This window comes from Siphateles boraxobius, unplaced genomic scaffold (assembly GCF_051911475.1).
Source record: "Siphateles boraxobius isolate OS27281-9 unplaced genomic scaffold, OSU_SipBor_1 25, whole genome shotgun sequence".
In the NCBI taxonomy this organism is placed as follows: Eukaryota; Metazoa; Chordata; class Actinopteri; order Cypriniformes; family Leuciscidae; genus Siphateles; species Siphateles boraxobius.
Genome location: NW_027508866.1, coordinates 35,380,796 through 35,406,199, shown reverse-complemented (window position 1 = coordinate 35,406,199; position 25,404 = coordinate 35,380,796). Strand labels below are relative to the sequence as shown.

The 25,404-nt window shown below is 36.8% G+C and overlaps 1 protein-coding gene across 1 annotated transcript; it reads right to left on the bottom strand.

Annotated features, from left to right (window-relative positions):
• Nucleotides 1–416: 416 nt before the first annotated feature.
• On the bottom strand, nt 417–24,865 carry pitpnb (phosphatidylinositol transfer protein, beta). Its single transcript, XM_077243766.1, has 11 exons — nt 24,787–24,865; nt 21,419–21,449; nt 17,516–17,661; nt 16,904–16,995; nt 14,957–14,964; nt 14,398–14,472; nt 14,215–14,298; nt 10,685–10,762; nt 10,475–10,585; nt 9,483–9,605; nt 417–3,364 (listed from the first exon to the last, which is right to left on the bottom strand). The coding sequence occupies exons 1-11, from the start codon at nt 24,804–24,806 to the stop codon at nt 3,314–3,316; spliced, it is 819 nt and encodes a 272-aa protein (XP_077099881.1). The 5' UTR covers nt 24,807–24,865; the 3' UTR covers nt 417–3,313.
• Nucleotides 24,866–25,404: the final 539 nt, after the last annotated feature.

The window sequence follows — 25,404 nt, the reverse complement described above, 5'->3', positions numbered from 1 at the left end:
ACATTAACAAAGATGAATGAATACCGTAACAAATGCATTGCTTGTTAATTAAAGTCCCCCTGTGGTGAAAATCAAGTTTTTAATGGTTGTTTATATGTCTGTGTTGTTTTTAATATGCTTTAAGACAAACCATGTGTAAATTCATTCACGTTTGGTGATCAAAGATAAGTTTTAATGGATAAAACTATTGACTAAAGAGGGACTTTAATGCAATAACTGATGTTACTTCAAAAGTGTTACTGGATATTTAATCCTAATAAATATTATCAGTGCAGAAAACATTTCCTGATGTTCCAGGGCTTAAAAGCAGTTTTAAAATGAACTGATAATTCAAGGTTTTTTAAGAGACATTTAGGAGACATTAAGTAAAGCATGAAACAGCACAGTGTAAAGAAAACTCAAAATAAAATCCCAAGCACGACTGGTGTCGAAATTTATTAGATATACCGTTAATTGTTCAATTTATAAGCTGCAGGGGAAAAAAAAATAAACAGAATAAAATCACACCATTGTACATTCGCTGACATTTCACCTGATTTTCAAACAGAAAAAGACAGTAACAGCATTGAGTAATTCCCCAAGAAAAAAAAAAATCTCCAAGCTTAGATTACAATACATGATTGATTCGTTATCTCTGAACGATCCCCATGCCCACCCCGCTAGCCTAAAAGCCCTGTACGTGTACAAAAGTAAACACACGATCCGTGAGACTCGAGACAGTATTCGTGTCTGCCGAACAGACGTCAGTGCACTGATTGCTCTAGAGAACATACGAAACAGGAAAAATCAAAACCTGACTTCCTCCCATCAGAACTCCAAAGACCTATAAGAAAAAGAAACACAGGTGCACAATAATGTCACCTTGACTGAAATGAAGGCCGAAGCCCGTCGTATGACAAGATGCATGATCGTGTGAACATTTGTGGACCTTGAAATGAAAGGGACGTTAAGAAGCAATACATGCAATCCAGTGAGAAACTATTTTCCATTAAAACTATTGCAAATGTGAAACACTACCTGGACAATCACAATGAGACTCACGTTTCAAATGTGCAAACTGCAACCGTCAGCTGTTCATGAAAAACAGACACTAATGCACTGGCCACAGTATACCATAATAATCTGCTCTGTCTCCTCTGGAGAACCGCACACACTTTAAAAACCTGCTACTATGAACGAGAAGATACAACTAGGCTGGATGATCTGAGCTGGTGCAGGACGGCCAGAGACGAGGAGGACAGGAAGTAGAATTATTCTACATGCACATCCTCGCTCAGATCTGACCTGACACGATATAGAAACTATACAAATATCAAGGTCTTTGAAACGCGTTTATAAAGCTCTCCTCTTTGTCCTAAGCATCTGTTGAGGCATCGACACACACATTCAGGTGCAGAGCTCAGGGTTCCCACGACGCTTACAGGCCATCATTTCATACACACTAATATTCACTATATAAATACATTAATTATATAGATACAGTAGTGGCCAAAAGTGATGTCCATAGGGGATATTTGTTTTCAATAACCCTATGAGTTTGATTAAACCATCAAAATGTGAGGAAAATATTTTAGATTTCTTTAAAATATTATGGAAGAACAAAACTAAACTTGGTTACAGTATTTATATGACAACATTATTTGGCAAAAAAGGTAAACTCCAGCTACAGGTTTTATTTTACTATGCAAACAAGAAAGTGCATAGAAAAAAAAAAGCTCACATTTAATATAACGTAATCAGTTATTCATATTTAGTTGGTTCCCTCATTTTTGCACGTGTTCATAATTTTTTTGTAAGACTCAAATTATTCCCACACAATTTGTCATGTTTCATTGCATTATAATCACAAATAAAACAATCGACTCCAAGCACAACTACACAATGTGCTTACAAAATTTGTAACTATATTTGAATAAAGGATGAAGATGTCAATTTTCCTAAGCCGGACATCACTGTTGACCACTACTGTATGCACGCCTTACATTTCATTATAGAAATGTCCTGGGATCAATTCAAGCAGTTTGTTAATCAGAGAATATTTCAGTTTATCCCTTGCAAAAAATGCAATTACAGTAAAGCATGTAATACAGGAATTCAGGGCCCCTCAAAAAACTACAGGCACAAACATGAGCCTTCTGCAATACAATCTCTTACTGACTGTGCTTGTGTAGCGACAGCGAATTTAAATTTGCTGTCATGACAACGCCAGTAATATTTGCATAATATGCGCAAGGATACCAGAAAAGGATCAGCAAAGCGCTGCTCACAAGAAGTTACATCCATAACCAGAGATTCATCCACCTGGAAAAGTAGTTACACCTCAAAAATGGCCATTTAGATTTTCACATTTCTGCTTTTGAAACCACTAAGAACTACGTGCATTGCAACAGTGCTATTTTAACTGCGATTTGTGCTTGAGGGACTAAATGAAATTATTCCCTGCATGCACACATGTAATGAACCGAGACTTTTCCAGGCCTGGAAATCACAACATTTCCCTGATATCTCCAGGTTTTCTGTGAGCGTGGGAACCCTGAAGCGTTACAGGTAGATTAGCCATATAAAAGCACTTCGCCTGTCCTAAAGCCACTCGAAAAATAAAAAAGCAGCAGCGATTTGCTCTGGTAATTAGTCTGGATTTTGGAGAGGAGAACCATGTTCAACTAAAGAGTCCTGAGGGGGGTTGCGTCATATGAAGGGTCTCGGAGACCCTCTTAAAAACATGCCTGAGCTCATGCAAAAGACACTCGCAGACAAAATAAATAAATTCTGCGAGGTGGACGTGTGTTTTTGCGCACAAATGTGCATGCCGTGCAAGCATCATCACACGTTTTCCTAGAAAAACAAGAGATGGTAAGCAGGACTACGCAGATAGGACAAATTAAAAACCCTTGATTAGGAAACAAAAAGAAGTGCTTCATCTGAGGGGAAAAGACTAAAACACAGACAGGAAAAGTAAAGATCTGAACCATTATGAAAAAATATAACCAAACAAAAACAAACAAATAATTGGTCCGATGCCTGCCAAAATTAAGTCGTTTTTTTCTGAAATAGAATAACACAACCATACAGCAATACTCTGACATTTCTAAACGTCCTAACAAAGTGGTGATAGTCACTGGATCAACATGCCTGAATCTAGAAAACAGGTCAAGTCTTGTCCAGCGCACAAGTGTGTCCACCCTGTCCAGTACTACTGATCATTGTGTCATTCTGCTGTCTGGTGGAGGACGACGGCGCCGCCGGCCGGTTTGTTGGATGCGTTGATGTCTTTCGTCAAGCGTCATCATGGTTGGATTCTTGTAGTTTTGCCTCATTGTTCGTGAGCAGCACTGGTGCCTCGAACCTGACCAGTTTTACGAAGCTACAGGTGTGAGAGAAGAAAACAGTGACCGTTAGGAACCTTTTTGAATGCGTGATTGAAGCCAAGCTAATAAAGGCAAACATGAATCATTCCACCATCACGCGCTAACCAGGCAGTGATAACGTGAATGCTGCCTATCATGTGACAAACGATTGGTTTTAATTTGGTTACAGTGGAATCTCATTGGTCGAAAATATTAAACTCAAAAAAGCTAATTCAAAATACTATAACACTACATTAGTAAAAATAACAATAGTATAAAAATAACATAACACTGGTTTTCTAAGAGTATTAAGTTTTTTCATTGGTTTAAAATCCTACAGAATATATATATATATTTTATATGGTCTAAAATCCTGCCGAACATTAAACCAACTTTACATTTTTAGCGGAACACTATAAAGTTGCTTATTTTTAACTAAATTCTTTAACATTAGCAAAAATAATAAATGCTGTAAAATAAATATTGCTTGCTAGTTAATGTTTGCTAATCCATTAAAGGTGGGGTTATGTGCTTCTCTTTTTTTGTCCATTTTTTCAAAATAACTTGAAATCCTATTCCTAACCCACTTACAGCCACTGAGTTAGAAGCACTGAAATGAAAATTAAGCAATTTAATCATCTGTGGAACGGTCACGACTCGAAAAACTCCAGCCAATGATTTCCAAGACCACCTGGAATCATTGGACAGTAAGTTCGTCAATCAAACGGTCGTACCACACCCCCCTCCCCCCAGCGTGCGTGACCCCCTTCGTGCGCATACTCAAAGCTCGTGACTCATGCGCATCTCGTCAGTAAAGCCGGTTCCAGGATTAGTAGTAAATCGTCATTACAATCTCTCGCGCATCTGAGTTTTCGCTTGTGCATGATTGCGCGTCGATGTTCCTCGAATGGGTGGAGTCAGAGCCAGCGTTGGAGGAAAGAAGCCATCTGAATTGTGCATTTTCAAAATCTGCCGGTCGTTTTCCAAATCACATACCCCACCTTTAACCAACATTTCAATTAGTTTGTTAGTTTTAAGTGTTTTCCATCCAATATTTAGCCTACATTTGACTTATTTCAGGTAATAAAAATAAAAGTTTTCCTTGTTTGTTCACAATACATTAATGTAAACAAATAAAACTTTCGATTTAAAAAAATTTGTAAATTAACTAAGATTAACAAATGCTGTGGTGTTTTTCATTCTTTCTTCAAGTTTGATAGTGTAGTTAAATATTTACAAACAAATTAAACCTTAATTGTAAAGTGTTACCGAAATATAAACTAAAAATAAGTAGATGTACTAGAATGACTAACTGTAATTACTGTAATTAACAAAAGCAAATAAAGTAACTAAAACTTAAAAAAAAGTAAACCGAAAACAAAGCCAATTCAAAATATTAATACTATAAAATGTTATAATAGTAAAAATAATATAACAGTATAAAAATAATACTAAAATAGATCTCTAGATAGGTTTTTCACCCGTTTTATCATCTACAAGTGAAAAGGTTTAAGTCTAATCACTTAATATGCAGATTTGAGGAATCATTCACATCTGCAGTACAAACAATGTTGGGCAATTTTAAAGTTTAAGTTGGTTCGAATCACTAAGTTTGACTAACAATAGTAGTGCCTTACTAAACACTACTAATTACTTCTGATGTGCCATGATTTTGTGGCATCGTTGCAGCATTTCGTTTTCATCGTGCCTGGTTAGTGTGAATACAAGACATTTTTTTCACACTCAAACGTGTACGAACGCACGCTCACTCAAATCAGAGAGCAGAAACACACACGCTCACATGCGCCGAATACAAACACACTTTGGAAAAATCAACAAACACAAAAGCGGTGATTAGAAACCAAGCAGCAGCAATGGAGCGATGAAGAGAAATGAGAAATGAAAGAGGGGAGAGAAAAAAAGCACAAGTTTGGGCAGAGACGCTTGGAAAGAGCGGCCGAGGAGAGTCTCATCTCTTCCAGATCGTTTTACAGCGCAGCCAAACGCAGAGGGAGGGAGAAGAACACAAATATGAAGCGGCTGTGCTTCATTCTGACTCTCAACAGACGCTCAATTTCTCTCCAGAAGAAGAAAGTCTATAAAATTAACAGAGACGCTGCATGATCAGCACAAGATTCATGCAACTCTGAAAGACGTGCAACACACGACCAATATCACAATAAAGGAATAGTTGACTCAATCAAATGCTGTCATCTTTTATAATCGTTCCAAACCTGCATGAGTTTATTTCTTATTAAAGAAGCATTCAGGTTGCTCATTTGAATACAATGAAAGTATACAGTGACTACAATAGCAGTCCATTCAACACATGCACTATAGCACAAGTCATCTGAGCTCATTGACACCTTTTATGAGATGAACAAAATAGGAGTGTCACAATATATCGCAATAGAAAAATTTAATAATATGTATCGTGGATAATGACAATCTGTATTGCGTATAGTTCAGACAAAAATTACTATGTGAGGAAAAAAAGTCAAGTTTTCAGAGTTTTAGTGTCAGTACTAGATTAAACTACTATATATAATGTTGAATATAATGTATAATAATACAATGGTGGAATATTTGTGGGTCCTGATAATGCCAAACGATTGAAAAAGTGGCCTACATTATTTTAACCATATCTAGTCAGTGAAAGAGTGCAAACATGTTCGTCTAAAATAATTATGTATTTTCAGCTTCAGAATCATGAATATTGTTATTCTGGTGTCTCTATTATCCTGTGCATGGGGTTTCCAGCACCAATTCAAAGCCAATTGATTTAAACACACAATGTAATATCAAATTTAGCAGTTTAATCAAGAGTACATATTTTTTAACAACAATTTATCATATATCTGAGTATCGCAATTATATCATATCGCAAGTTCAGTATCGTGATATGTATCGAATCGTGACATGAGGGTGTCGTTACACCCCTGGAACAAACTGAAATTTAGGTGTTCATTCTCTGCAAATATTTCCTATCTCTCAAATCTCCACTGGATTTCCATATTTGAATATTAATATTTGAGAGCAAAATCAGAAGACTTAAAAATATAGCACATAAATCATATAAACTTCTTTAATGTTGTTATTACGGAGCTTGATAGCATGTGATCACTGTATGCTTTCATTGTACAGAAAACAAACGTCGAGATGAAAAAAAAACTCCATGGAAGAAAGCAAGTCATGTGGAGTCGTTTGGAATGACGGGATGGAAGTAAATAACTGTGTTTGCATGCACTAACTCTTTAGGATGAGAATAACGGAAAAGAAAAAGAAGGCCATTGCAGCTGCTCCTGTAAACATCACAAACCTGCCTTCATTTAGAGAGAAGATCAACAACTCAACAGAAGAACGCTGCTTTTGGAAACTACAGCCGTTGGCCACCACACTTGCTTTAAACATCAAGAACGTCTCAAAAAAACCTTTTACCTTTCAACTGGAGTCTAAAACCATTAGAAGTTGCAGATGAGGCTTTTTCAAGGAGCTGCTAACACCTGCTTTTAATTTGCGCCGTTGAGGCACTATTTTCCTCTGGCCTGAGCGAGTTATCGGGCGGTTCAGCCAAGAGTTTGTCTAAAATGACTAACAATTTTACTCGGGTTACGCTGGCCCACACGTCAGCTGAGAGGAGAGCACCAGAAGTAAAGTTAGTTGTGGTTAGCTGAAATGGAGGCAGTGAAGTGATGGGTTAGTGGGTGGCGGCGGATGAAAAGAACGTGAGAAAGAGTGAGCGACGGAGCGACTGCTTTTCCTTACGGAGTCTCTCCACCTGCCTTGTGTTACTAAAAAGGATTTCGGCTACTCATCGGCTGCCGTTGTGCCTCGAACGGATCCCTTTTGACGCATCTAGAAACAAAACATGCCGTTAGGTGCAATCTTTCCACTTTCTGGCGTCGACCTGGAAGAAAAGTGTCAGGTAACCTCAAACTGGGCAACGACCAGAACATAAAAGCATATCTGAGTCAATGCAGGTAGAAATGGCCAAGTCATCATATTTATGGGAATCAACCTACCTAATGAAGTCTATAAGCAGGGATTTGAGAAAGTTTTTATTTTTACATAAAAAAAAAAAAATTACAATTGTCACCAGATCTTTTGCACTGAGACGTTTTCATAGTAATAAAGTACCTAAAAAAAGCACAAAAAGTGATAAAAATAAAAATATAAATTCTCAAATAAATAAAACCAATTTCTTTATTGTAATTCAGTAATAATCATGCTGTGTGGGTAAAACCAACAACACAAATTCAGAACAACATTACAATTGTACCTTAATGTAAATAAAATAAATGATAAATAAATTATATATATAATCTGATTATATATAAAATAAAATAATTCTCTTTTTTAATATATATACATATATATATATATATATATATACACACACACACACATTTGAGGTGGATCAAAAACTTTCAAAGTTATACATGAATTTTGAACAATACCCGTTCATGTCATATGACAACTTTGATTAACTGTTTTGATCCACTTCAAATGTTGACTACTGTATGTATGCATGTATGTATATATGTATTTGTAAAAAGTAGTTACTTTACATTACAAGCTATTTATTATTGGGAAATGGCAACATTTTTACATTTCAGAATACAAAAAATATATATTAATGGTCCAAAAATATGCTTCATTTTCTTAATTTTAGTGAGAAATATGATGCATTCATGACCGTTTTCGTGAGATTCACCCAACAGTTTAATGTCAGCAAAGAGGCACTGAATGGGTTAATGTTGACATAATCCTCATTGGAAATATATTCACCATCATTTCCATAAAAGAGGTTTTGAAAAAACATATACCCTGGAAGGTTTTTGTAAAGCACGGCAAAGCCAAAGCAAACTTGATTCGTCAAATATTAGTCCAAATACATATTTTCTGCTTGGCAACCGTATAGTAGCGGTGTAAAAAACTGTTTGTTTAATATAAAGTTTTACTACATATACTGCTTGTTTTATAAATGCCAGCCTTAACAACTGAAGGCAATTACAGATGAACTGGTTAGGACAAAGATATAACTCGTAACTTGACTGACGGGTTGACGGTTGAGGAATCACTTTATTGGTCTTGGCCAACCGTCGCTTGAGAATAAAACTAATAAGCGACTACGCCTTCGGGATCTGGATGAGAATGTATTGATCGATATTTCCCAGGCAGTGAAGAGTTTGTGGTTTTCCTTGGCTGCATGCTGAAAGCGATCACAGAGCGTGTCAGAGTTTGGAGAGACTGCGTGCCGTTGGATCATCATATTTACTGGGTAGAGGAAAGAATCTGGGCCAAATACTATACACTTGAGCTGGGACGCGTTCAACAAAAACACAACTGAAAATAGAGAATTCGAGAACGCTGCCAGCAGTGACCAGCCGTAAAAAAACCCAATATAGCTCAAATCTGTAACCCCTTCAATAACATCCAGAAGCAGATTTATTACTATTTTAGGTCTACAGTCAAATAATGACCCCTGGTGCTAATATCACAGGTACTAATGTTTTATTCCACATATAAACACCCATATTACGCAATAAAATCAGTCCAGATGTGCACTGTAGGCAGATGATGTACAGGTTGTACATGTATCGCACAAATACACGTTGTTTCTTGCAATAGCGCACTAACCAGTTGTCATTTATCTTGTAGTCAGAATTTAATAACAAAAGACTGCAAATAAAACAAAAGCTCTCTAATTCAATAATTAGAAACATACGAAGCAACGGCATTCGGCAAGCATTGAAATGGCTATTTTGAATAGTTCAAACTGTTTTAGTCTAATCTCACTTGCTGAATCAGTTCAACATTCACTCACTGGACATAATGCCAGTGGACATATAATCGTTATTTTTAAAATGAGCTGTAATTTTCTTTAATTTGAGAGGTTTGTGACATTTATATATGAATATGATATTCTTCACTTTTGAAATTCCCTTTTGTGACACTAGAGGCACAGAACTCACACTACGCCTTTAAATACACATTCATGAATAAAACCAAAATGTGGAAAGAATAGCGTTTCATGATGTGAACTGCTGGGAATGAGGAGGTCTGCCATGGATGGGTGGGAGCAAATGCAATGGAGGAAACTATACGTGCTTCAGACCATAATGCCCTTCTCACCTCTTCCAGCTCTCGCTGCGTCTGCTCCTCCATCCTGCGGATGTCTGCCATGGTGAGCTCCACCCAGCTGTCAATCCAACAGAAGAGCTGACGGTGGAAGTTGGTGAAGATTCTCTTCTCTTGCTGCAAACGCAGATGAAAAAAAAGTCTGTTATTGAAAAGCATTGTGAGATTGGAAGAATACAGAGGGAATTATCAAACTGACACACATCTCAAATCTCATTCAGATTTGAGATGCATCACTCCAGGTTCGATGTCAATGAGAAGACAAATGCTTGATATAATTAACGTCAAATTTGGCGCAACACAACTTGCCATAGTTTAAGAGGTCCTATATTATGTTTTTTTTCCATCTTCATTAGTGTGTAATGTTGCTGTTCGATGTTTCATACACAGAATAAAGGGGCGGGGCCTGGTTGAGTGAGTTAGTAGTGTTAAACTGGCGGTTGTGGTAGGGGGTGGGACATTTCCCAAACACACTGGAAGCGCTTGACCAATCACAACACACTGGTCCAGCCGACCAATCAGAGCACAGAGTGCTTTTCAGAAGGAGGAGCTTCATAGAGACAGGAACTAAACAGAGTGTTACTGACAGACTGAGAAGAGAGGAGCCGCAACAATAGAGAATATGGGAAAAATAATCTGTTTGTTTAACATTTAAGTATGAAAACCTGTTCTAGTAAAGGCCTTATTGCTTTAATAATACATCACGAGTGCTCACATGAAAAAGAGCGCTTTAGACCACTAAATATTTCATTTTGTGTCCAATACGTGATTGCATTTTACATTACATTACATTTATTCATTTAGCTGACGCTTTTATCCAAAGCGACTTACAATTGCTATATACGTCAAAGGTCGCACGCCTCTGGAGCAACTAGGGGTTAAGTGTCTTGCTCAGGGACACATTGGTGTCTCACAGTGGATTCGAACCCGGGTCTCTCACACCAAAGGCATGTGTCTTATCCACTGCGCCGTACGGATTATCTTACCTTGTGGATGAAGTTTTCTATTTTGGTTTGAAGGCCCCACCACTTGAACTTGACAGTGACTAGTTTGTACGCACACATACGAGGGGCGTCTGGCTTGGCCAAGAGCTCTTTCTATTCAGGGAGAAATCACACAAGATCTTCATATAGAACAGAGTTAATAGGGGAACTAATAATAAATGTCTGATAAATTAATTAAATAGAGCCACTCACTTTCCAGTCCGGTCCTAAAGGTCCTCGGCCTGTTTTCTCTGAGTGAAAGATTTCTGGGTCCTCATCTGGTTTATAATCCTGAAAGAATGACAATTTGTATCACTTATATTTCCTTTATGGTTCATATTTCTCCACACTGCCTTCGTTAAGTTGGCATAGAAGTAATTTCAGAGATGGATAATAAATTGATGTAAAGCTGTAAATTATTACCAATTAATTGTGCAAAACAAGACCAGGAACATGATTTTTTTTCATGTTATCTCTATTGTTAACCACTTTCAGTGATAATTAGCTAAAACCTGCTCAAAAAGTTGCCAAATGTCACTAGATGGCGTGATGCACTAATTAGCATATGACATCATCACGTCTATCTGCATTCTCCTTAGTGTCAGGCCTTAAGTTAAAGCACAAGTTAAATCCTATTCAACTCGTAGGTCAAAAGTTTGATATTTTTTCTCTATCTGCTCAACATTTATTTACGGATTTATTTGATCAGAAATACAGTAAAAACAGTAATATTGTTTAATATTTTTTTATACCCTCATATGTGAATATATTTTAAAATATAATTTATTCCTGTGATCAAAGCTGAATTTTCAGCATCATTACTCCAGTCTTCAGTGTCACATGATCCTACAGAGATAATTTTACAATGTTGATTTGCTGCAATCATTTGTGATCATCAATGTAGGCAATTTTTGGAGGGAAAATACAAGGACGCATTAAAAATTTTGAATTTTCTACTCTGCAAAGAATTCTAAAAAAATAATAATTTTCCAACACTGAATTTCAACATCGATATCAATAAATGTTTCTTGAGCAAAAAATACGCACATTAGAAGGGTTTCTGAAGCATCATGTGATGCTGAAGACTGGAGTAATGATGCTGAAACGTCACTAAATGTGTCTGCAACACGTTATCTTAAAAAACACCTTCCCACCACCTTCAGTTTGGGAATTCCCACCATTTCCATCTTTTTGCACATACTCGCACTCTACCTTTTAATCTCTCAAACCTCGGCGCTAAGTACCGTGGACATATGGGAATAAGGATTAACCCTAACCAGGACTGATCCACTTAACTAATTAAAGATACGAAGCATAAAAGTGCTCAGGCATGAGAAGAGCAGTCACTTCAGCGGCCCTCTACAGGTCAGATAACCTGTACACTCCTGACTCCAGTCAAACCAACGCAGCTATATTTGTGTGTTTGGCACAGAGCCAGAATGAGGTCTCATGGAAGCGTATTTGGATTTATTCAAAGCTGCTGGTGTTTGATGCGATGTGTGTCTGCTAGCATACGACACCGGCAGCCAGTTTGTTTGCTCTTGAGGCTTGAGTTTTACGTCTACAGCTTCAAACTGACTGTTTTTACCAGTTTGTGCAGTAAAAATGCCGCAGACAGAAGGTTCAGTGCCTTGATAAGTAATGATAAGGAGCCTTCTTGGTAAACCAGTGAACCTTGAGTAATGCAGGTTAGAAGGGCAATGGTCCACACACTAATGTCACGTCACCCTAATCCAGTCTTATGCAACACACCGGCTACAGGCTGAATCACAAATCACACACTAGCCAGCCTAAATATAGCATGTGGGATAAGGATTAGCAAATCCCAAATCACAGCACATTGAAAATAGTTTCAAAGTACACGTCATATGTGCATGTTTGAGGCTAATGATGCCTCTTGTGCTAAAGATTGAGGAATCTGTGATGTTTTTGTATGAACCTAATGAATAATTTTATTAATTTAAACACAATGCTCACACTTACAAGCAAAAACAAACAGTAACAAAGGGGATCTGTGGTATCAAGATAATTTTATGATATATAGTATTATAGTATAATAGTATTATCTTGATAGATATGAGTATGTGCTTTCCCATTACCAGCAAAGAATATATAGTACCGTTGAATGTAGGGGTGTCGCAATATACGGGTGTTGACGATAATCGTGATATTCAAAGCATGAAATATCGACATCGTGTTGATTTAGAGTGTGGCGATATACCGGTATTGGCGATAACCACGATGTTTAAAATGAATAGGACTGTTATGATAACATGACACGTAAATACTCTAGCTCGAGTACCTGGTTGACGTCTCAGCTGTATTGCACCTGCTGACACCTATCAAAGAAGACGCAGCCCGGGCCGTGCAGCTACTCTGAGGAGAACGTCGTCTGAGCGAGAGAGTGAAACACTGTCCACACCCGAAAAAAGTAAGCTCGCCTGAATGGGAGTTCTTCGGCTCAAAAGAAAACAGCACTTTAAAGGGGGTCGCGGGGCACACTGGACGAGAAGCGCAGGGCCACGTCTTTAAAATTCGAACACACTTTCTCTTTTTCACACCGGTTGTGCCATTCGGCGTCTGTCCGCAGCACCCAGCAACGGCTCTTGTTCAAAATCCTGCGGCAACACAGAGCGCCATTTACTTAGTTTTATATTAAATTAACATTATATTTGTCTCAAATCATCGTGAATGACTTCACCCTGTGCTGCAATGTAGGCTACATTTAGTTTTACATTAATTTACAGAAATCAGCTGCATGAATGAAAATTGCTGATGTTATCGGATTTTCAGGTGATTCTCAATTCATTCAGTTAATGGATGCTCTGAGGTAAAGTGTTCAGCTCAAAGACTCAGCAACTATTGTATTTAATTGTACAATCATAACATAGTAGGCCTACAGACATTATCTTAATTTCATAATCTCCTTAAACATAAGACTACTGCTGGCCATAAACCGAGAAAGTGCGCGTCCGGTGTGCGATACCTCGAGTTGTCCTACACGCGACGCGGCGCTGCAGAATGTGTAGCCACCAACCTTTTTACCCATCTCCGTGTCCATCACCCTGCGGATTAGGCATTTTTACAGAGAATACATTGCGATCATACATTTAATAAATGGTGATTATTAAGAACCATCTTATTTTTGTATTTGCACTTGATTTTTTTGTTTGTACCCTTATGTTTGTTGGGTAAAAAAGAAAAACTATATAAACAAAGTAAAAATTAATTTGACTGATAACTACCCCCCCTAGTGACTAGTGACAGACAGATATACCAGCTAGATGGATAAACCAGATTTGGCCAGTTTGAGATGATCTGCATCAGTCATTAACAGCGATTAACAAAAACGTAACGGTCGACCACTAAAAGAGCTTCAAATAATTCTAGGCCACTTTATCAAAATTCTCTAAATGTCTTTGATGTCAAAGAGACTCAGTTATTTAGTAGATGCTTTTATCTAAAAGTGACTTTAAAAAGAGGAACATCACGTGCAATTAGCCATCACCAAAGTTGTAATGTGAAAACACCCTAATGCATTTGCAGCAGGAGGCGTGACTATGCAAATTAAGGTTAAACCTGGTTTGGGTATCAATAGCCTATTTTTGAGTGCCATCTGACCATAGGATGACCAGCAGGGATGGACTATTAGCATTATATTCAAAGTGGGTAATGTTACCAAAAAGAACAAAGAACATGCAAACAATGCAAAGCGATTCGAGACTGATGGAAAGTGAACTCACTGCAGGATCAACCTGAGACCGATCAGCTATATCGATATGCACGACCTCCACTGTCTTCCATGTAGTTGGGTCCAGGTCATGTACCTGATAATGGGCATAAACAAACACCAAAAACATATCAGCCTGAGCATGATGTTACAGATGCATTCAAAACATCAAATCACAAAGAAACGTCTTACTCACATTCTCTAAAGAGCCCGTGTCAGGTTTGTGCCACGTTTCTATTTTAATCATGAAATCATCTTTCATGTATTCGTTCTGAGGAGAAGATGCATGTTTATGTTCAGGTTTTGTCACAAACGGCAGCATGACTTCACTTAAAACTGTGGTTCAGCAGTGCATGCGATGCAAATATCACATTTGATGGCATTTGAAGGTCCAACAACTTCAGAGCGTGTGTTTTTAAGCTGGCTTTAATGCTGGAGGGAATATATCATTTCCTCCAACTTCTACAGGTAAACTGGTGTTAAGATTGGTGTGCTGAACTAAAATATATACACATATTGTGTTTACAAAACATATTCAGACAATTAAACCACACTTAGAAGCATAAATGTCATCAAGTGCAATGACAAAATAATAATTTATCAAAAAGACAGCACGTGCACTTCAAAACGATCAAAACATTTGACATGATAAACAATAAAACAAAAAGACATTTCTATTAGTTCAATTTCTAAATGGTCATGCACTAAGAGTTTAGAGTAAACTAGTCACAATGACAGCAAGTTTTTGTACTTACAGTCACAACTGAAGAGGATGGAGCAGCATGCAAAAATAAAAGAAGAAAAATAATCAGGTGACACAGAAAACATTCATATTTTCACTATCAAAACAGACCAATACAAATGACTCAAAAGTCCGAGGCCTAAAACATACTCTGAATACATAAATGCAAACAATTACAGAGTGCAACAGTCGAGTTCTAGATGTTAAGACTCCATTCATTTTTACCAATAGAGAAATTGATTTTTAACAATAACTTAAAGATTAAACAATAAACCTTTAAAGACAGCCCTACTGTGAACTACGAGGTTGTTTATCAACAGTACTTGCTTCAGTTGAAGCCGTCAGCCCACATTATTTCAACTTATTTTAAAACAGTGGAATTCTTTAACAGTGGAATTCGTGGTGAAAAACTACATTACCTATGATGCTGTACATAAAATCCCACAAATCAGAGTCAAGACAAGCAAAATGCGTCAAAAGAGCTCTTTAGCTCCGCCCACTCCACTGAAGCACTGCGACTGACGTAATAGAGTTGGTCTCCTTTCGCTGTCAAAATACTTTAGATAGATAGATAGATAATCAACATTTTTAAATTAGTAGTTTATTTTTCTCCATTTTTAATTTGATAATGCTCTTTATAGTGCTTTATGGGATTGTAGTCCTTTCCCCTCACTTACTGTACGTTCACACCGCCACCGACTTGAGCTTCCAAAGCTACCGGAAGTCATTCATTTTCAATGGAAGCTGGCTTCTCTCAGCTGCAAGGAGCGTCAAATCCATCGGCGTCGCGTTTTGGGCGTCAATCAGAAAGTTGAAAGTAGCTCAACTTTATGGTAATGAGCTATGACGCGGTTCAGCGGCAAGCAGCGGCAAAAGCCAGCAACCAATCGGAATATAGACGTCCCCCGCGCTGGCTGATTCCGGAGAAACACATGATGTAAACTTAAGTTTACATCTGAACCAAAACATTGGTTCAGATAAAATGGAGGAGAAGCTAATAATCGCCGTTGCTGGGTTTCCTATCATTTATGATATGACATTGTTTGCTTACAGGGACCAGTTACAAAAGAACGAGGCATGGGATAAAATAGCTGGGATAGTTAACATTTTTGTTCTTAAAGTTAAACTTATTTTAACTTGAATAACGCGTTTTTTAGAACGCTGTGACATTCGCGAGACGCGGCAAAAGACACAAAGCTCGAGCACACAGTCTAGCGCGTGTTTACATAGTTAAATAGAAAAGCAGTGAAGTGGAATGCAAAAACACCAATCTCATGTGACATTTCATGTTGTGACACTTCTCTTCTCCCTGCTACGTCAGAGCGACCAAAGCGTCAACAAGCTTCTCCGTACTTTTTGACAAGCGTCCTTGACAGGGCGTCCAGAGCTTCTTTGCCGCTCAAGTCGGCGGCGGTGTGAACGTACGGTAAAGTCGTCAAGTAGTTTCTTTTCAAATGCTTTTTTGCTTCAAATTTAAGTCTGTAATGTTGTAATTCACCTCAGAGCTGGTTGCCTTGATTCATGGCTCATAACGCTTTAAAGAAATACATGTGGAAAATCCCTAAATCCCCATGGGAGAAATGAACGGAAAAAGCTGAAAATTGGGAACTAATGCACTTTATAGCTACAAAATACGTCATAGCTCAGATCGTAATGCAACTCAAGTGTTCAGTGCGTTCTCAGTGTAGTGAACATAAACTTTCAGGTTGGCGGAGAGATGTTTAACTAACGTTTTTAAATGTTTATAGCAAGCTACTGGAATAACAATAACCATCAGAGTATGTTTTTGGCCTAATTCTTCACAAATGTGAGAATTTCATGAAACAATCAAAAACATTGTATATGCATAACATCTTTCCCAATATGTAATTCATTACATATTGTCATATGCAATAAAAACATGATAGTGTATAAAAACATGGATTGTGCAGTATAACGGATGAAAAGGTTTTCCACTCACTCGTGCGGCAGTATGGATAAGCATTCCAGGCCTTTTCGTGGAAAACTAACGCCCCCTCTGGTGCGATCATCTTCACAAAGCCTGGCACTTTACTGGACGAACACAAAACATAAAAGCACAGAAGCAAAGCCAGAAGAATTATTTACAGCTTTGCGCTAAGTTGAATGGTTTGCGTGTTAATAATGGGTGTTGCAAAACACTTGAGATGTGTCACATCTCACTATACTAAAGTGTAGGTGTCATTAGAATAAAATATCAGTAATCAAAAGTGAAAAAAAAAAGTGTGTAACCCTTAAAGCTTTTATGTATAATGCAGTCTAAAGGTATTCATAATGTACGTTATAATGCATTATAATATATGCAGTCCTTGTTACATCTGAAATTGGTTGTTTGTCATGTTTTAATGCATTAAATGTGTAATAGATAAGTATTATTACGTATTATAACAAATATTCATATAATGTGCATTGCAAGGCATTTATGCATTAAAAATAATTTTATAATGCATTATATAAAGCTTTAAACTGTAAAAAAAAATGACGACTATATTATTAGTTTGATGAACTCATCTTGGCGTACAGAATAAACCTAAGCTGCTGACTTTGTTTTTACCTCTTTAAGTGATAAATTTTGTGTGTGTATTGTCCCTTCTCGCCCTCCTTCTCGTACGGTTCGTTCTTCAGCACTTCAATGCCCTCTCCACCACCCGTCTCGTTTTTACTGGCCTCAGCCACCGAGAAAAGCTGCCCGACTTGATACTGCAGTGGCAGAGAGCAGAGAAAGGTGAGGTTTAAAGATTAGAAAGTACAGATGATCAGTGCATAACCACACTTAAAGAGGAACTATTATGCGCTTGTACAAAATCTTGATGTGGTTTTTGGGCTTTTCTAAAGTAGAAAAAAGCTTGTTGCGGCTCCTCTCTTCCCAGTCTGTCAGTAACGCTCTGTTTACTTCCTGTCTCTATGAAGCCCCTCCTTCTGAAAAGCACACTGTGCTCTGATTGGTCGACTGGATCAGTGTGTTGTGATTGGTCGAGCGCTTCGAGTGTGTTTGGGAAATGTCCCGCCCCTTACCATAACCACCAGTTTAACACACTACTAACTAACTCAACCAGGCCCCGCCCCTTTATTCTGCGTATGAATTATTATAATGAGGAATATTGTGACGTGTTTGTTCCTGGAAGAAACTCAAGACTACAATAGAGGCGTTTCAGGAGTTCAGAAACACTGACACTGATATAGAGAAGAACTCCCGCTGGAGGGACTTTGTGCTTTGCCAATCTTTTTCATGCTCAAACAGCAACATTACACACACTAAAGAAAGATGAACATGGAATAAAGCAGAATAGGACCCCTTTAAGTCAATACCAAATCAAAGATGACTATGAAATAAAAAAAATGATTTGTAGAGTAATTGTAGTTAACTAAAACCATGAAAACATTTCCATTACTTGAAATAAAATATACAATAACTTTTTGCAAAGGCAACATTTTCATTTATTTTAACTTGATGTACTAAAATAAAGAAAATAAAAAACGGTAATAAAAATTAATAGTAACTATATAGACAAAGATAAAAAAATATAGATATAGATTAAAAAAATAAAGACTAATAAAAGTAACAAAATAACAATTAGTAAATTTGAACCAAAATGAAAATGGAAAATATAAAAATGAAAACTAATTCATAATATGAATCTAAAATCTCAATGAAACTAAAATAACACTTAGATGGATAAATCACTTACTAAAATAGCCCTTGTCTTTGAGGTCATCTACAGTATATGCTAGTACACTCCTAAAAAGTCCTCTCGGAAAAGAAATTTTGATATCAAGAGAAGTTTTTTTTTTTTAAATCTTACCTGGTAAAATAAGGAAAACATCATAATCAAAGAGAAACTATCAGTCTTACATGCATGAAAACACAAACCCTACAGACTTCATATAGGAAACACTCAGATCAGCATCTGGGGAATTAAACAGCTCTCGTATAATTAAAATATGTGCCTTCCAGCAGTTTCAGATATTAAGACAAAACTCTGCATTGTGTGACTGATTGATGCCTTAGAGGGACATTATGGCAAAACCAGTTTAACAAAAGCAAACAGGGAACTGCTGCCGGTATGTGCATGAATAGTTATTCATATTTATGTTAATTAATAGTTATGTCCACTTAATCTTTAATATTTGTCCACTTTACGATAGAAATGCAATAGCTGCTGTAATTTCTTCAAAAAGAATTTGTGGACATTAAAACATGCAAACTCAGAGTGAGGGTTTAAAATTTTACTTTAGAAAAAGGACTAATAATGCCGTTCGTGGATTCTCAGTATTCTTTAGGGGTGGGAATCTCTAGGCACCTCACGATTCGATTCGATTACGATTCAGAGGCCTGCGATTCGATTCTAAAGCGATTATCGATTATCTGAATCTTTTGTGTGTGTGTGTGTGTGTGTGAATATAAATACTTTGCTTTAAAAGTACAAAGTAATGACCCATAAAGAATTAACGTACAATATATTTTATTAACATTGCAAAGAACCAACAGGAAAATAAATGTGTGCCTGAACAAGCAGCATACTTGTAGTAAATTAATAATATAACAACAACAGGTGTTCTGACGATTCATGCTACCCATCGAGATGTGCTACTTACTGGTGCATGTGCAGACTCATTTTTCTTCTGCTTACCACGCCCATAAATCTATGCATCCTTGCTGTGGAGACTTGTAGGAAACTTTGACAGGTCAAAGATGAATATTTGATGATAATTTTTACTTTTCACACCGTTTTAAAAATAAAAACAGTACATCATACTGTACTCTTAACTTCGAATTTTATTATAATTTTATTTCATATAAAAATATCATTTTTACTTGTTATATCAAATGTGATAATTGCTAGTTCATTTAAAATATCAAAATATGCTCCCCATACACTTACCCTGATTAAAATGAAATAAACAATGTTATAATATTGTGAGATTTACACCATTATGGAAACAATAGAGAATGAATCAACATTATCTGTGATCGATTCGCGTTTGGGTAGCATTTTTCGACAAGGCAGCAGAAATCGTCTGAACACCGGTACAGCCCAGAGCCATAGAGAGAAACGGCTCTGGTACAGCCGAGTGTTTTTCCTCCTCTGGGTGGAAACGTGTCATATGGCTTCTCATATTTGTCGTGTTGCCGAAATATTTTAGTTTTATTCTACAAAGCTTACAACTAGTGTGGCTCTTGTCCAGCTCCTTTCCCCCTTCAACTTCATAGAAGCCAAAATATTTCCACACGTCAGCTTTTAACGAGGAGGGTGTTTGGATTTCGCGCTCAGCCATCGCGTCTCTGTTATGTGCGCACGCCACAGACAGACGGTCTTGGCACTGCACTTCCGCGCTTCAGAGTTCCGTCTTTTGCGTTCCGTCAATATTACGTCATTATAAATAGGCTACATATCTAAAAAAAAAAAAAAATTTTTTTTTTTTTGAAAATCGATTTTTGACATTTATGAATCGATTCAGAATCGTCCACGTCCGCATCGCGATGCATCTAAGAATCGATTTTTTCACCCACCCCTAGTATTCTTCCTGTTTATCAATAAGGAAAGGTTCTAGAAAGAACCTTAAAGGGTTTTTCAGGCGCTTCATATATAGAACCTTTAAAGGGTTCCAATCATTGCATCCTTTTAAGGATTTAGTTTTTAATTCATTTGAATATAAATTGTATGAATTAAAAAGCTCGTAAACAGACTTTATCGCTAGAAAAACAGTAAATAAACATTAAACTAAAGTATTATGCATAATATAAGGAATTTCTCCATATATAGAACCTTTTTGGCATTGAGGGTTCTTTAAAATTGAGTCAAGAAACCTAGAATTCTATATAGAATCATTGAAGCTTTTTTCTAAGAGTGAGGCGCTCACTATGTTTTGGAACAGAGCCCTGGAGTGTTTTAAAAAAAAGAGGATTCTTGTTTCTGTGCATCATATATGAACGCATCTGAAACTGGAATCACTTGTAAACAGCCAGCTTGACAGCTGTCAGGCTGCAAAAGGACTTCACAAAAGTATTCTGACTGCAGAGTGCTATGAATCGACGGCATCCTAAACGCAAAATATCAAACAATGCCAATCAAGCAAACATCAAGCATGCTTTTCTCAAAAGAGCGTGAGACTCAAATGTTCCCCGAGGGCGCCTGATTCTACATGCATGACAAGCTTTATCTTGTCCTTGTTGCTCTGATCAGATCCTCGAAGCGCCAGGCGAGTTCAAAACGCTGAGATTTTACACGATTGTTTGGTTGCTGAACTCCAGAGAAACATCAGATTGAGGAGGTGCAAAGCAAACAGTTGTCTGATATGACTGATGCCGCTAACCGAACTAATAACCCGTCAGCAATATTAAACCACAGGAAACAAGGCTCTGGTTTTCAAGGTTGAAGTGACACTGTGCACTTACAGTTAATGTTTAACTTATCAGAACCTCAGGAAGTGTGAAAAATAAAAAAGCTGTACTCACCTCTTCCACCGAGCATGGTAAGACCACACGACTGAAAGAAGAAACAACAATTACAAAACATGTAGAAAACATGCATGTTACACACACAAAGACACAAAATAAAAATAAATAGAAAAATAAAACAAATTTACACTCCACCACCAGTCATTTCTTTCAGTGACTACTTTAGCTACATTATACAATTTCTAACTTTGTCAATAAATTTGATTAATATTTTGAATATTAAAATAAATAAATAAATATAACTAACAAATAAATATTTATAATTTCCTATATATATATATAAAATTGTAATAGTATTAAAAAGTTTTTTTGCATATATTAATAAACAATTACACATATTTATACATTTCTTGATAAATGTATTTATCATGTATTATAATGATATTATAAACATGTATTATTTATAAAACAAAATAAATATATATATATATATATATATATATATACACACACACATACATATATATATAAATAATTAATTAAATGCTGTTTAAATTAAACTATTTCTACTAAAACAAAATTGATTCATTTGTTAATAGCCCAATGTTGATAATCTCAAAATGTGTAAATATCAGATAATTAATCAGCCTTTCTGATATATATCATCAGTCTATTACTAGTAGTAAACAAGCAATTTCATCAACTAACGACAATTCCAATATTCAGAAACATACATAATGGCACATAATACACAGTTTAATGACAGCAAATGAGATGGACACTTTTCAACCACAATTTTTTGCCTCCATTACAGGAAAGTAAAACACATGTGTAGGGGAAATGATCCTGTTCAGACTCAGACCTGGTTTCCTGTGAGCCAACAGCTCTTTCATACCCACTGTGGTCAAACATGCACTAATAATCAGCCTGGACGATGATATATTGGTTTATTACACATAGGCTAATGTTAGTTCTAAATGTAACGCAAGCTATTAAGCATTTTTTTCAATAAAACATAACTTTTACTGTATAAAACAACCGTTTTCAAGTCCACTGCTCACATTAATGTTTACGAAAGTTGTGTAAGAGAAGAAACCAAGTCGACCAATCAATCGTCCATGACCGTCCATCTATGATAGCTGTAAAGCGCCGTCAATCCCTGATCTATGAAGAAATAATCAATCTACAGACATGCAAAGCACTGCAGAAACAGGATCAATTCAACATCCGCATGCATAATAAACAGTCTACAACTGTTTTTAAAGGAAAACATACATCAGTTTCTACATTACTCAACATTTCCTCAATATGGAAACTCCCCTGAAAACCTCAAGAGGCTGAAATGCTCTCTTAGCCGCGGAGTGACTCAGAACTTCAGCGGTCTTACAACAGTCTGAGTCTTACACAGTAGGCTACATCTAACGCCTGCTACAGACTGCGATTTCGGGAATCCTATAAGATCATTACAAATCACACTGTACGACATGGATCTAATAAACTTGGGTGGGTACAACATATGTAGACTGTACGATGATGACACCTTTTGAATTGTAGGCTACGACGCAAGTTACCATAGAAGAATAAAACGTCACAACATTTAATATTATAGACAACAATAGAGCAAGATGTATTGCACTTTGGCAAATGTGCTTTTTATGTGCGCTGAAAAAAAAGAGGGTGTGAATTGTGAAAGAGGAGAATATGGACAGATAATTGGTTAGGAAAAAGGCCAAACTGGCATGCCAATTTTGCAAATGTAGCTTGAGGTAATAGTTTTAAGTTTTATTGCCATGTCCCATTGATCAATACACCACTTCATGTTGCATTTTTATTGGCTATTCAGTAGGCGTAGGTCGTCACAGCAAACACACTGTGAGATGATAATGCTAAATTTCTGTCACTGTCCGGTGGGTTTTCAGGAACAAAAGCCATGCACACCTGTTGCATTCACGTGACGTGAGGATCGCTCAAATTTGCATTCTCTTGCAAACCTAAAGGGTGGATACTTTGAAGGTTAAAAAGGTGCTGGATTTCATAACGTGGCACATTGAGACATAATCTTGATCCGATCTCTCAGATTAAAGGCTATACAGCAACTGTTTTCAAGCATGTCATGTCCTGTCCAACAGATGAGAACCTAATTAAAATGTGATAACTAGATCCCCTAGAGAGCAGAAAGATAAAACCTGAAAGGAAACAAGAACAGGTTGGAAATGAATGACTGCAGGCCGTTTAAAAGCAGGGTCACCTGTCAAATTGGGTTTAAGCCCAATTTGGATTCATTCAAGATTGTCTAAAACAGAAAGTGTCTAAAAAAAACAAGTCACACGAGTAAATAGTTAGATTAAGAATAGTTAGATTAAGTGGTTAACAAGGCGAACCAATGTTTAATCATCAATAAACACTTTTCAACTATATAGACCATCCTGCTGCCATTAACCGGTTTAAAACTTGAACTTTGAAGGGATAGTTCAACCAAAAATAATAACTTTATCATGACTTACTCACCCTCAAGTTGTTCCAAGCCTGTATGAGTTTCTTTCTTCTGCTGAACACAAAAGAAGATATTTTAAAGAATGTCGGTAAACTAACAGTAGGCGGCCCCATTGACTTCCATAGTATTTTTTTTTCGTACTATGGAAATCAATGGGGTCCATCAACTGTCTGGTTGCCCATATTCTTTCAAATATTTTCTTTTGTGTTCAACATAATAAAGAAACTCATACAGGCTTGGAACAACTTGAGGGTGAGTAATTAAAATTTAAAATTATTAAAATTAAAATTTTTAGGGTGAACTTTCCCTTTAAGTCTTTCTGTCCATTTAAAAGCTAAACTAAGTAATTAACCCTATATTTGCTAGACGTAAATAGATGTCTGCGACATTATATAGGCTAATATATCGGCAACAAAATCTAATATTATCGGAAATGTACTCAAAAAGTTGCCGAACTATCAAGCGGTTTTCCTGTCATTAATGTTACTTACACATAAACCCGCACAAAAATCACTAAATAGCGATATTTTAATATAATGGGGAAAATTGTTGTAATCAATGTGCTAACTTTCAAGTCAGACACTTTCTGAAAATATTAACTGGTAAAAATCCATGTATATTACGTTTTATATGGAAGGGAACCATCAGATTTGGTGTCGTTTAATCTTGACGACAAATAGCATCGCGTGCTAACGTACCGTTCGTTGAAAATGAATGGCAAGTAGTTTCGTTTAGCCTAGCATGCTAATGCTAAATGCTAAAGCTGGGCCTCATGCGCGAGCCGGTGTTCCCGGGCGCGAGTCTACTTCCGCGCGTCCACATTTTCCCCTCAAAAAGTGACCGAGAACCAGCAGATACTCGTTTATCATGTGCAATTCGAAAGCAAATAAAATGTTGGTCTGGAGAGGTGGAAAAAAATACTTCTACTTACTATTCCTTGATGAGCACCATCTTCTTTACACCGGTTACGGCTGCGCGCAGGCCTGCCGACGTCACAACTGACGTCACAAGCCAAGATATTCCCCGCGCCCTATCACAGCCTGTTATGTGCTTCGATTTCTTTTTCATTTTTTTTTCTATTGCAACCCAAACAAATGTTTGATGATTATGCTATTGTTTCTTGTATAGTGATTTTCTGATATAGATCAGACAGACACATATGAACCCTCTACAGCCCACTACATATGGGTCTGTTTAATTATGTACACAAAAGGCTGATTTAATTATAGCCTATGTATATTTGTGTAGGCCAATCTGTTATGTTCTCAACTTCTCATTTACACTTGGGATGCTTTTAATCACTACTGGAGAAGTTAACATGCATGCTTGACACTTGGTAATGCTTTTCCTTCATGATCAGTTTATTTACATTTATGCATTCAAGGTACACATTTCAGTTCATGCATTCCCTGCGAATCAAACCCATTGCTAACACAATCCTCTATTGTTTGAGCTACAGGAATGCTATATTTGCTGTTAGATTAAGAAGTCTCTAGATCAAAATGTTCCACAATCATAATCATAATAAAAAAAAAAACATATTCAGCCA

Excerpts from the sequence above, each read along its gene's own strand:
- pitpnb (XM_077243766.1), bottom strand. The coding sequence starts at position 24,806 with ATGGTGCTCATCAAGGAATA. Across the intron at positions 14,299-14,397 it reads ACACGGGCTCTTTAGAGAAT|GTACATGACCTGGACCCAAC; the intron begins GTGAGTAAGACG and ends GCCCATTATCAG. Across the intron at positions 9,606-10,474 it reads TAGAAAACTTCATCCACAAG|CAAGAGAAGAGAATCTTCAC; the intron begins GTAAGATAATCC and ends CTGCGTTTGCAG.